The 13,948-nt window shown below is 39.0% G+C and overlaps 1 protein-coding gene across 7 annotated transcripts in view; it reads left to right on the top strand.

The window, feature by feature from the left end:
• Nucleotides 1–13,948, top strand: part of IARS1 (isoleucyl-tRNA synthetase 1) — a 113,602-nt gene that overhangs the window by 62,322 nt on the left and 37,332 nt on the right. For all 7 annotated transcript variants that reach the window (XM_029996145.2, XM_029996144.2, XM_029996148.2 and 4 more), the window contains 4 exons: nucleotides 3,091–3,177; nucleotides 3,890–3,973; nucleotides 7,993–8,140; nucleotides 12,205–12,325. In XM_029996145.2, the coding sequence (XP_029852005.1) occupies nucleotides 3,091–3,177; nucleotides 3,890–3,973; nucleotides 7,993–8,140; nucleotides 12,205–12,325 (440 nt within the window). The remainder of the gene's footprint in view (nucleotides 1–3,090; nucleotides 3,178–3,889; nucleotides 3,974–7,992; nucleotides 8,141–12,204; nucleotides 12,326–13,948) is intronic.

Below are 13,948 nucleotides of genomic sequence, written 5' to 3'. Positions count from 1 at the left end.
GCTTTTTGTTTTTAACATCAGCATAAGAGTTACTGTAAGTCTTCGCCATACCCGAGTCAGTCTCATCTGTTTGTGGGTGGAATATCGAAACACTTGCCTCAATACATGATGCTTATACCTTTCCCATGGTGCTTATGCCTGTTAATGAGCTGGGGCTTTGATAACAGCTACTGTTCTGTGATTTGCAAAAGAGCACTTCTGTTTTGTGAAAGAAAAAAGGAATTAAGATGTGAGGTGGTAGGTTTTTTTGGTAAAAGGTAAAGCTATTTCAGGCTGTTCTTAAGAAGGGTTCTTATACTAAAACTGTTAGGCTTTTAGTTACCTTTCCCAAGTCTTGGAAAAAATGAGGATATTTTGAAAAGAAGACACATCTATCTTTCCACTAGTATGACAGCGCTATATCATGATAGGCCTAAGTGAACAACAAGCTGGTGACTGAGTTCTGAAGTGTTAAGAGCATAGTATGTGATTTTTATTTGAAGCATTCTGTATAGAGTGTTAAGATTCAGAATGGAGATAGGTCTTGTGTCAGGGTGAAGACTGCAGCTGACGTGAAGTGGGGACTGGTAGGTGGTGAAAGGCTCGGGGTGGAAATCTGGTGGATTCTGTTTGACTTAATAGAGAAGGGGAGAAAGTCAAGGGAGACAAGGGGAAAATTAATGTGACTAAGGTGATGAGCTAGGAGAGTGATCTTTTTCATGACTTTGTGTGGATATGAGAAAGAGCTGAATTATATTTGTTGAGGCTGGAAGGAAAAAATGTTACAATAGTTGGGTTGCAAGACTGGCAGTCCAGGCAGATTGGCAGGAAAGGCTCTATCTCTGATTGTATACAGGGAGATGCAAGAAGATTTATAGTCATGGTCAGAATGTGGTGGCCTACAGGGAATTCACAGCTGAAGGTTTTTGGCATGAACCACAGGGTTATGGATTTGCCCACAATTGTTCAAGAAGGGAGAAAACAGCTGAGGGAACGCTTTCTCCCTTTTAGGGGGAGTGGAAGAGGAGGGAAGAAGAGCAAAGAAGTGGACTTCTGTCTCTGTGGTGTTAGGGGTTTTTTTACTATTGTTTTGGCTGACAGCTATATATCTGCAAGGACATAACTAGAAGCAGACTTGAGATTTGGTGAATGGAAGATGAGGCAGCAGAGAAGTCGAAGTTGTCAAACAAATGTGTCTGTGGACAAGGTATTTCAAAAATAAGGTGCAGAGAGACACTCCTTTAAAATATTCAGAGTGAATGAGGTGAATTTTTTAAAAAGGATAATTTGAAAAAGAATGAGAAGAGTTGTCAGAATGGTGTATAAACCAGTGGATCACAGGATCTCAAAGACAGTCTTGTAACTGTCATCAACTAAGGTACCTCATTGCTGAGGCTCATCGGGTTTAACAATGCAAATAACTTAATTTGTGAAAAGGTCTTGGATGTATTTTTCCAGTGCCCATGGTCCATCTGTACAATTTTCCTAATACAAACAGTACTGAAATATCTTCTAGTTGGTTCTGCTTTGTTCTTTTTAATTGCAAATGCACCTGCTCTAATACGAGAATTTGCAACTAGTTTGCAGAAAGTGGTGGGAGTTTGTCAATGAGGTACCTTCATACGAAATACTAAAGAAGTAGTACTGCTGTGTTTGTATTGAACTGTCAGTGCTGTAGGCTTGAGGTGTCAATCATCTGAGTAAATGTTCAGATGTTTGTGTTTAGGGGTTTTCTTAAGAAGGTTAAAAACTAAGACGGGTATTTTGAGTGCATGTGTTTGTGTGCAGGTAGAGGAGTGTTGGTTAAAATTCATGAAACTACAATGCAATTTAATAAAGAGAATTTGTATCCTGTAGTGTGAATTGAGGTGATTTTGAGAGTTAAAAGCCTGTCTGAGAGATAAGCATCAGAGTTATCAGGTAAGCCACTTAATAAATGCGGTAATGCACCCAGCAACCTCTACAGAGCTTTGGACCCTCAAGCATCAGAATAATGCTTTCGCAATTACAGGCAGCTTTTTGATTAAAAACTACTTTGGAATATGCAGATGGACTTTTTTTTTTCCCCTACTAAAGTGTTTCTCCACTAAATCTTCATGCAATTGCATAGTTCTGAGGCATAACCTCCTGTGCCTTATTCTAAATCAATTAGCTTTTTAATAATCATCTGCTGTTTTAAGGTTGCTAAGCAATCGTCAGTGTGATACTAATTTTTAACCAGGAAAGCTGTGGCCCACCCTCCAGTTATTTTCTTAAAAGTGATTACCAGCAGTGCAGTTACAGAAGCTCATAGATATCTCCTTTGGTGAAGGTTCTGACTCCTGAGTATGAAATTATCACATTATCTTGCACTTCCACTTAATTTCTCAGATATAATCATATATCAACATATTGAACAATAGGTGCCTGTGCTTGCTCCAACACTGATTTCTTAAGTGTCCTAGATAGTTTATAGAGTTATTGTAAACACATCAAGTGTGTGTGTGGGGGGGAACCCTCTACTGCCCTTTGTTGTGGGGAATGCCTACATTCTCACATTTTCTAGTGATGGCTAATTGAACCAGTTAAGTTTATTTGATTGGAAGGAGGCCCTGCTCAGTTTTGCTAACTTGCTTTTGTGCTCCCAGCAGTAACGGTTCTGTTGTCTGCTAGGTCGAAGAATACGCACGTTGACATACGCACACGCACACCAAAAAAATGTGCCAGTCCTGTCTGCTGTGTTTGTTCCTGACTGATTCTGTGTTCAGAGGTTTACAGTGAGCAAATAGGGAGCTTGTTCAGGGACAGGGTTCTCTTTTCTGTATTGTAAAGAAGAAAATGCTACAATTTTCGTCTTCACAACTTTCCTAATGCTTACTATTACAATTTTTCAGCCTTCTTGGACTAGTAGATCACAGCTGAGCAAACAGCACAATACGCTACAAAGAGGAAAAAGGTCTGCTTACAATAAGCTCCTCTTCTGGGACTTTGCCACATAAACGTTCCACATACTTAAAATTTAACTTTGCTAGAGTAAAACACCATAATGAAAATTTTCTTTTGTAATGGAGGACATGCAGACTTTAGCTTGGCGTATTTAGAAAGTCATGTTTATGTTGTCTCTTGTTTCAGGTTCTACACTTTGCTGGTGCTGTCCACTGCTCTTTTTGGAAGGCCTCCTTTCAAGAATGTAATTGTGAATGGCCTCGTTCTTGCCAGGTTGGTATGTTAGTCAGTTCTCCCCTGAACAGATTTTTAGTCAAAGAATATTTCAGATAAGTCCCTGCAAATTGTAAATTAAATCTGAAATGGACTTTGGAGCCGTTAAGACTTGTCAGGGAGATATCGATGTTGCAGGAGGTAAGAGGCGCCTGAGAGTGTGAGGTTTATACATCCCAGCAATCTGTTGCACTAGATTCTTTCCAGCAGGATTAGTCCTTCCTAGAGAGAAAGAGAAAATGAGTAACAAGTCAGAATAGGAAAGAATAGAAAATAAATGATACTTGTTATGGAGAGTAAAAGGGATTATAAATGTAGCTCTAGATGTAATTTTAAATAAGTTAATTATATTTGTTTCCCTTTATTTTCTAATAAAGCTTTGCCAGTGGGCTGGATTCAAAACAAGTGCATCTCCCCTCAGCTTTAGTAGGAAAGACAGATTTCCTGCTTAGATTTGTAACTTGGGAGCCTCTTGGGTTGGGTTTTGGGTTTTGGTGGGTTTTGTTTGGTTGGTTGGTTTTTGGTTTTTTTGTTTAGTTGCTCTCATGGGTTCAACAGTCATACTGAAATGATGTGCTAATATATAATCATGTCTATGCTACTAAGAACATAACAGCACAGGAAAATTAAACTGAATTTGAAATGCCTTTTTTCTTTATCCATGTATTACAAGAATTTTGGGAATTTATGCTTACATTCTGATATTTTCTAGTGATGGCCAAAAAATGAGCAAAAGGAAGAAGAATTATCCTGATCCAATGAGTATTGTAAATAGTTATGGAGCTGATGCACTAAGGTAGGATTTCTTCAATTAATGTACAATCTGATATGTTAGCTTTCTGTTCATAGCAGACATATACCAGGAGGGCTGCTTACGGGTTTTTGACAATTAGCAGTAGGAAGAAAGTTAATTTTAGAAACTTCTAGACCGCTATGGCAGCCAAATAGCTGAAAGAGTGGATGACTCAAAAGAATTGGCAATAGTTACAGTGCCTGGCCTTTCTGTACCTTTGTCTTACCTCCCTCAAGGCTGGTACAACCAAAGCTGACATGCTGAATGCTTCCACTTGAACCAGCACTGTCTGCTCTTGCAGCTGATAGTCTGCGTTGACCCAGTGAAAATTTGAATAAAATCTTTGAGAGCCATACTATTAGTTTACTGTTAAATTGTTATTTTAGGGAAAGATTACTGTGTAATACACAGAAAATTTTGTTTGCTGCTTATACTCCACCTTTGCTAAAGAGAAAGCATAAGAATACAGTATGTACCTAATAGTAGTGAAACCAGAAAAGCAAAAGTGGAGCAGCCTAATGTGTATAGATAAATTGTCCTGGTCAGAGATTAAACACAGTTCAAGTGTTTCACTAAAATTATACTGATGTATAAACGTAATTATGCAGTTGCCTGGTACTTTGGCTAGATGCATTAACTACATGCATGAAGTGATACCTTGAGGTAAAGGTACAATAAAGACATTTTAATAACTGCGGGAGTACACTACTTACGCATTTCTCAAGAGCCCTGTAATTCTTGCTATATATAAGAAAACCTTAAACTATCACACACATTGAATTGTATGTTACAACTACACATGGTAATGATTGGGCTGAATGAAAGCTTAGTGTACTGTGGTTTTTTTGTTTATCTGAGAAAGACGGTTGTTGCTTGTTCTATATAATTTAAAAAAAAATAGATGTGAAGTTCCTTATTGTTTCAAGCTTTAGCATTTAAAAGACCTAGTAAATTATCTTCTCATATATGTTTACAATGGGCAGTTGGGTGGATTTCTTAAATTTAATCAAGATTGTTCTGTACAAATAATCAAGGTGTAATTAGCAGAATATCAGTGAATTGGTAGCTGGAACAATATAAGTGAAAAGGGTTGGAGTTACTCATATTGGAGATTTTTAAATTGCGGGTGATGTTGAAAAAAACCCCAAACATCTGCCTTCTTTATAAAACAAAGCAAAAAATCTAAACCACGAGAAGTTACATTTCAATTATTCAGCTTTTTTTTAATCTCTGAAAAGCTAATTCATTTTTCTGCCTGTGTACTCATTCTTTAATGTCACATTTATTTATACATACACCCACATAGAGAGTAAAAAGCATTGCAGACTAGGTTCGTTTATGGAAGGAGCTCTGCGATTCAGTTGTCTCTGCTTATTCACTGAAGCGCTTGATGTGTTCTGTTTATAGAAAAAGCTACAACTGAGTTTTTCTCCTTGGCACTGTTTCCCTGCAGAGTTACTTTAGCTTTTGCAGTATGTACATGTATATTTTTTTATTTTTTTAACTACACCTTTGAAGTATTCTCAGCAGTATCTTGATAAATAGATCAGTGAAAATATACATGTAAGTTGTTTAAATGAATATGGAATTGAATGGAAGGGGCAAACAGAAGAAATAACAGCACAGTAAACTTAACAATCCAACTTCAGACTTCCTGAAACTTGAATCCTGTGTGAAATCTGCAAGAATTGTCAAAAACATTTATATTTTAATATTCCTAAGACCTATGACTTGGGTTGGGGAGCTGTCAAAGTTGAAGTATGTCAGAAAGAGAATCTGCTGGTCATAGTATTTACAAGATGTTTGATTTCATGTATCCTGAGGTAAGTGTTGCTGTTAGAAGTGATGTGTTACATTCTCTTCTCAATTTGTTCTTAAAATGCAGAAGAAATAACATAATGCCACAGACTACTGTTTTAGAGAGATGAAAAGGAGGTTACTTTATTGTTTCTCATAGTGTTAGAAAACTTGATAATACTGTTTTGATTTGAGGAAGGTTTTATTTTCTGCCCAATGGGTAATATCACTAGGTGTAACTAAATTGATGGAACTATCCCTTTATCAGGTGCCTTATTTCTCTTTCCGTATGATAGATGCAAGATAGATTCCAATCTTTGCATTGGAATAATTTGGGAAATTACTATTCTTTTAACATTTACATATGGTAAGGCACTGTAGGGCTGCTATGTTAAAAAACAAAACAAAAAAATCCCAACCCCAGAACTGTAGCCTGAGAGCGCTACATTTGCTTCAATTTCTCATGCTAAGAGCTGTTTTAACAAGACTTCTTATGGATTCTGCAGCAAGTGCTGCTGAGGGGGGTGTGGAGGAGCAATTTAACGGATCCTTCATAGTTCTGATTAGCTTGCAGTGCTACCTCCTCAGGAGGAAAACAGTGGAGGCAATTTGAAGTGGTCATTATTCTAGGTAAGTCCGAAACTGGTGAGAGGTCTGGAGTATCCTGGTGTGCCCTAGGGCCAGACCAGCTCTCGTATTCAGAGCAAAGTTACGTTTGACTTCTGAAATAAATTACTGAGTAATAAGCACATAAATAATTGTGACAGAAGGTTTGGTTTAAATAAATACTTATAAATTCTAGTTTCATTTAAGGACTTACTAGTTCATTATAATGCTTAATTCTTCTGTACTTTTGTAAATTTATAATTTGAATTCAGATACCATGTTTAAAAATACTTTTTTTTTTTTCCTTCCCAATACAGTAGTGAAAATGCCCATTTCTGTGCTGCATTACTGTCTGTTTACTCTTGCAGCTCTATTTTTATGTATTCATCTTATGCAACAAGCCATCTCCTGAAGAATTTATGGGCTGGTATTCTTGAATGTGCTGTGTCAAACCCCATTAAGATTTTAAACCCTCCTAAAGGAAGTGCCTATAAAGATATATTAGTTTAGAATCATGACTTTAAAAGTTGATAAAATATGAGAAAATGAGTTGATAAATTCTGTTGAGAAATGCCACAATATTTAAAATAAATATTTGATTTGTTTTTCATGTTTGGAAAATTAAATTAAGTGTATCTAAATCAAGTTTGTATTCACTTTTTTTTTGATACCTGAGTAAGATCTGGTTTCTTTTTGAGTTAACTTGATAGATACCAGTTTGTCTCTGTAGACAGAGTATTTGTTTGGGGAAGAAGATGGGATAAAGTATAAAGATGATTTTTTGTGAACTTGCAGCCAGCAAGGAAGCTGGGGGACATGTCTTTCTGTCTGAAATGAGGAACCGTTAGCTTGAGAGAGACTGACCAGAGGAGGATCTCCCTAGACAGGGTGGATATTCACGTATAGATGAACCCTCTTGGCTGAGGTGGGCATGATTCTGTGAGGGGCTGCTTCTGATAGAAGTAGTCAGCGTCACCTGAATCCTCCCCTTTGCTCTTTCAGAGCTGTTTCTGGAGCTGAGGCACATTTGTATCGGTAGGAGGTACATAGGTACATCCTTTGTCCTGTTTTGGGGCTGTTTTTCTTGAAAATGTTAATTTCTGCTCTTTTACTTTGATTTGCCTGTTTTGCCTTGCTCTGTAGTCTTATGTTTGCAATGGGCCCAAAGGTTTTTATAATTGAGAAAATTAACTAGACTGAGTAGAAAGGTAATGTGTCATTGTTAAGGAATTCAAAATATTACCAAAACAATAGGTCCCATTCTGAAGATGAATACTAATTCCATGTATCCACTGCTTGTTTTATACTGTGATAGCATCTGAGCATGTGTAATCACTTCAGTTAACTATTAAAATTATTCTAGAGTAAAAAAAAAAATTGAATTCCAATTGCATATGCAGTATCATAAAAATAATCCTGTAGCACTAGGAAGTAAATTGTCATATGTTCAATATGTTACATGCTTACAATACTGTCTTCCTTAGAGTCCTTAGTGTGAAACGGCTCCCTTGGGTATCTTCTCTTGCTATGCAGCTCTCTAGGGTTTACTGTATGTTTAAGTGCATTTCTATCAGTGTATGCATTTTTAAGCTTTTAAGTATTGTGTTCTTATTTTGCAGGTTATACCTGATCAATTCTCCTGTGGTAAGAGCAGAAAACCTGAGATTTAAGGAGGAAGGAGTAAGGGATATACTGAAGGATGTCTTCCTGCCCTGGTACAATGCATATCGCTTTCTTGTTCAGAATGTTCAGATCCTGCAACATCAGGTACAGATCTCTCGAGTGTGGAAAAGCAAAGTGGAAGGGGCTTTGTGCTTTTTCCACTGTTAGAGTGAATTAGCATTGTAGAGAAATTTAGTTAGGAAGGGAGGTCTGGACCCTGGAGGTCATCTGATGCCTCCTTGTTCAAAGCAAGGCTGACTTCAAAGTTAGATCAGGTTGTATATACTTACTGTTAATTTCTGTGTTATTTGCTGTTTGTACCCTGTTTTATAAAGCTATAATCACCTGCCTCTTTCTCTTCTTGACCAAGCTTATTATTATATCGAAAGGAGGAGTGGAAGGTAGGGGACTGTCAAGACATAACAGCTATCATTTCTCAGGTTAGGGTGCTCTTGATTCCCTTTTATTTGAGATAAATGTGGTGCTATTGCATTCATACTCTTGAAATTAGAGAACAAGATAGGGACTTTGAGTTTGTGGGGTTAATACATACTAAGTGATTATCTGCTGCGAGTCACCTTGCTGGGAACACCAGTTAAAAGCCACGTACCATATGTGCTTGAGGGAATCAGTCTGAAATGTCCATACAAAGCCTTGTTGGTTTTCTAGTAATTGTCTTATCAGTGTTTGTGTAGTAGCTTCGAGGCAGTAGGTGTCACTAATACTGCCTTGAGTGCTGCTGCGGCTTTTTCTTTGCTGTTACCCTACGTCATGTAGTCAGGCATGGCTACATCGCAGGAAAGATGCCGTCGGAGGATGGCATCTGGACTGCAAATATCGCTGCACTGAGAACATTGCTTAATAGCATACAGATTTAACACAAATAGAACTGCAAATAAGTAATGAAGAGAAAGTTATTTTCAGTAGCAGCTGCTGTGACAATTTCTTGAGCTAACTCATTTACTGTAAGTTTAATTATGAATCTGCATAAAAATGTTTAACTTGGGAATACTCAATACTGAATACATTAGCCACAGCAAGAAAATTGCCTTCTGTAACATGAAAGTTAATTTTTTAAAAGTTAAATTTAGATACAACTTAGAAAGAAAATGAAGAAATGGAATGGAAAGAAAGGTAAACCATCATAAAAGCAATAATGCTTTAGACTTGTAGATTACATTTGAAGTTGACTAAAAAATGCTGGATAAGTGACATGAGTTTCTATACTTTCAGAATGAAAGCAAGATTAAAATTCCCTTCTTATAGTAATTTTTCATTTAAACTGAAGATTTTATGTGTATATTGTATAGTTTCTGTTGAAACCAATTTCAGTCTTTCAGCTGAGATTAATGATAGAAGGCTACCACTTGTTAGTGCAGACTTTTATGGGAGAGTGGGAACTAAGTGAAAAAGTTCAAACCTTGTACTACACATGGAATTACAGTAGCAGCCTAATCACTGTGGAGAGCTGCCATTTGAAGCAATAAAGGCAGCTGACTTCAATAAATAGTACAGTAAATAGCTGACTTAAATAAGTAGTTTTATCTTTTTAACAACCCCTTTTGGGAAGAAAGACTGGTAACTTCAGATCCTAATATTTAACAAATCTTTTTTTAGGATCCCTAGACACCATTCATCAGACAAACTTACGCATTGCCCCAAAAATATACCTCAATTTTTCCTGTTTGACCTTTGACTTATCTAAAGTGTGCTTTGCAGCTTTTTGCTGTGATCCCATTAAATCTTGCAAGATCAGCCGAATTGGGGATGGAAGACCCCAGTGGAAAATCCAGGTGCTTAGGCAGATAGTTTTGGTAATTCAGCAGATGTCATTTTTCTTTCTAAATAGATAGTGAAACCATTCCTATGCACCATATTAGGCAAAAGAATGTGCTATTGGAGGTGATAGTGCTTAAATTAGATTTCATGCACAGGCTTAAACAACTTTTTCATTGTATTCTGCCTCCTGCAAGAGAAAAACTATAATCCCAGTGTCCTGGATGAAGTCTAATAATAATTTTATGCTTACTGTAATTACCACAGTAACTGTAGTTGGTAAAATGATTGCTGACCTCACACTGGGACTGCTGCGCTTCTGCGTATGCAGATGCATTTCCTTCCTGAGTATCTTCTCCTTTATACTATGGAAGTGGATGCATAATTACGGGGTTGAATAATCCAAACAGATTTTTTTCATCTGGACTCTGAGGGAAGGGAAAGTCCAAAGACTCTTAAAACCAGATGTTAAATACTGTTTGTAAATCTGAAAAAAAAAATAAACAACGCCCCTGTTTTCAACCAGTTATAAGAACATTCACATGGTAAAGAGTCAGACTGTAGGCTCCGACAAGTGTGCTTATGTGGTGGGTTGACACCTGGCTGGATGCCAAGTGCCCCCCAAAGCTGCTCTATCACTCCCCTCCTCAGCTGGACAGGGGAGAGACATACAAGGAGAGGCTCGTGGGTTGAGATAAGGACAGGGGGAGATCACTTGCCAGTTACCATCATGGGCAAAACAGACTCAACTTGGGGAAAATTAATTTAATTTATTTCCAATCAAACCAGAGTAGGATAATGAGAAGTAAAAGCAAATCCTAAAACACCTTCCCCCCACCCCTCCCTCCTTCCCAGGCTCAACTCCACTCCCGGTTTTCTCTGCCTCCTCCCCACAGCGGCGCAGGGGGATGCAGGGGGATGGGGAATGGGGTTTACGGTCAGTTCATCACATGTTGTCTCTGCCGCTTCATCCTCCTCAGGGGAGGACTCCTCACACTCTTCCCTGCTCCAGCGTGGGGTCCCACCCACGGGAGACAGTCCTCCATGAACTTCTCCGATGTGGGTCCCTCCCACGGGCTGCAGTTCTTCACGAACTGCTCCAGTGTGGGTCCCTTCCACGGCGTGCAGTCCTTCAGGAGCACACTGCTCCAGCGTGGGTCCCCCACGGGGTCACAAGTCCTGCCAGAAAACCTGCTCCGTGGGCTCCTCTCTCCACAGATCCGCAGGTCCTGCCAGGAGCCTGCTCCAGCGTGGGGTTCCCACGGGGTCACAGCCTCCTTCGGGCATCCCCCTGCTCCGGTGTGGGGTCCTCCCCGGGCTGCAGGTGGAGATCTGCTCCCCCGTGGACCTCCATGGGCCGCAGGGGGACAGCCTGCCTCACCGTGGTCTTCATCACCACGGGCTGCAGGGGAATCTCTGCTCCGGCGCCTGGAGCATCTCCTCCTCCTTCTGCACTGACCTGGGGCTCTGCAGGGTTGTTTCTCTTACATGTTCTCACTTCTCTCTCTGGCTGCAGTTTCTGTGTGGCCCAGCAACTTTTTTTCCTTCTTAAATATGTTATCACAGAGGTACTACCACTATCACTGATCGGCTCGGTCTTGGCCAGCAGTGGGTCCATCTTGGAGCCGGCTGGCATTGGCTCTCTCGAACACAGGGGAAGCTTCCAGCAGCTTCTCACAGAAGCCACCCCTGTAGCCCCCGCCGCTACCAAAAAACCTTGCCACACAAACCCAATACAGCTTACTTGTGGTCTTGCTTGCAATGCTCTGCAGAATCAGCAAAGTGTTATGAAATGTCTCAGACGGGTGCAAACATCAGTATGCTGGAAGGCAGCAAAATCCACTATAGGCATGTTGGATGCCTAAAAATTCCACCTGTTTTTTCAGGTTGTTAGGTTCTTCTATGTTTTAATCTGTTGAAATTGTTACATGCTCTTAAAAAATAATTATATTGTTTATATACCCGTTCCCTGAATAGAATTCATCTTCATAGTACATTTCTTGTAAATGCTTCAGATCCTCCTAGGTGAAGGATTTATGTAAATTCAAGAGTCCTACCCTGTGTCTGGAAGCTTTGACTTAGACTGCAAACAGGGAAAGAATGACTGCATACCTTTGTGTGCTGTACTACTTTTTATCTGGTTTACCAGATCCAAATAACTGGCCTCCTTTGTAGTTGAAGGTGTGGTGAAATCAGCAGCAGTGGGAGTCAGGTTTTCCTTAGCTATTTCTCTTACATACTTGTTTGTGGAATTTAATGTTCTGTCTTAGGAAACCAGTGTAACACAGTGAAGGTGACAAAATGTTAGTGGCTGACAGGTGATTCGATATAGAGATTTGAATATATACTCTTATGACTTGAAAATGTGTTTTGTGTTTTTATGTTGATGATAGGATGAGGGAAGAGAATTCCTTTACAATGAGAACACAGTTAAGGAGAGCAATAACATCATGGATAAATGGATTCTTTCTTTCACCCAATCACTCATTCAGTTCTTCAAAGCTGAAATGGCAGGTATGCACATGTTTGGTTGGGTGTGTGTATGGGTGTTTAATTTTTGATTAGAGAACTAGCCATTTCATCCAGAGATTTCCAGATTCCACATGAGACTTACAGTTCAGATAAAAGGAAGGAAATCTTTAACCAGCTACCATAATACATGGAATGCTGCTTTCATGGGTGTTAATACAGATTTTGCTATGCTTGTTCAAGAGTTTTCAAAAAGTGATGAGGTTTTTTTTTGTCACGGCTAATCCTATGAGCTCAGTGGCGTAGCGTGTTGCTGTAACAACATCTGCAGTGCTTGGAGCAATTAATAATATTATAATAGTAACTGAAAGACAGCAGTGAAAAGGAAGCCAAATAGAATTTGGGGATGCTGTAAAAAAAGGATAAAATGGGCAGTGCTCAAGTCAGCTAAATAAAATAATTTTGAGACGTACATGAGCATGGGGAATAAATTTTCCCCTGCATAGTTCCATGGAGAGGGTTGCTTTGTAATCATATTGGGAGTGTGTGCAGCAGGATGGAATAGCATTAGGATATTGCATAGCTGTAAGAAGATACTCTCCTTGTTTTTCTTCCTACATGTTGTCTTTTTCATCATCCCATACCTCTCAATGCTCACACTATAGTAAGACAATATTAATCGCAAAGAGAAGGTGCTGCAAGAGCCCCCTGAAGTAACTGGTGCAATCCAGTAAGCTTACAAACTTACAGATAAAGTCACAATGGGATTTGGTGCCTTGAAGGGCACTAGAAACCTAGACATTGGAAAGAAGGTGGCTTTTGCTGTTGTAGTTCCTGTTTATGAATAAACTAACAACCTCTCCTATGTCCTCGGAAGAATTTTTAGAAGCTTTCCGCAGGTGTGCTTGAGCTAGGGGAAGGAAGGTATTAGTGGGATAATAGATAATGAGGAAACAGCCAAATGCCAGATATGAGTTTATGAGGACACAGGACAGTCCTCCTTTGCTTCAGTTATCTCTTGTATCTCAGTCTCCCTCTTAGACTGGCATGAAGTTCACTCTCACTAAGACCAGTAAGGTGAGTTTACCTTGCTACAGTAGATAAAGCAGGTCGTTTTGGTAATAACAAAATTCAGGTGAGGTCATCGAATAACATTTCATTAAAGGAAGAAAGAATCCTCAAACTACCAAAACCAAAAACATGATAAAAGATGGGTGTTGTTAATGAAAATGCGGCTTCTTCATAGGAGTTTTGTCCTTGAAATTTGATGGTGGTGTGTGAGTTTCACGTGTTGCCAAACAGAAATAGGCAGAGCCTATGCAAGTTTACACGCTGCATGTAAAAAGGAAAATACTTTGAGGGATAGTGGAAAATTCTTTTGTGAATGTGTACCTGGGATCTTGGATTAGTGCATGGTTTAAACAGAAATAGTATTTGTGGGAAGGTGAGTATGGGGGTAGAAACTTGAATTTGCTGCTCTGGATTTCTCAGAGGAAGATGAAGCTAATAAAAAGGCATGTGTCAGCTGACTTCTTTAAAAAGCAAGAAGATCCTTCCAAGCAGGAGAAGAAAATTCCTGTTGGAAAATGACAATGTAAACACTTTTAAGACTGTAGTGTTGGTATTAAATGCTATTGTCTTGTGTTAGATGAAGATAACATGGTGTGC

This window comes from Aquila chrysaetos, chromosome 20 (genome assembly GCF_900496995.4).
Source record: "Aquila chrysaetos chrysaetos chromosome 20, bAquChr1.4, whole genome shotgun sequence".
Taxonomy (NCBI): domain Eukaryota; kingdom Metazoa; phylum Chordata; class Aves; order Accipitriformes; family Accipitridae; genus Aquila; species Aquila chrysaetos.
This window is presented reverse-complemented; position numbering and strand designations above follow the sequence as displayed.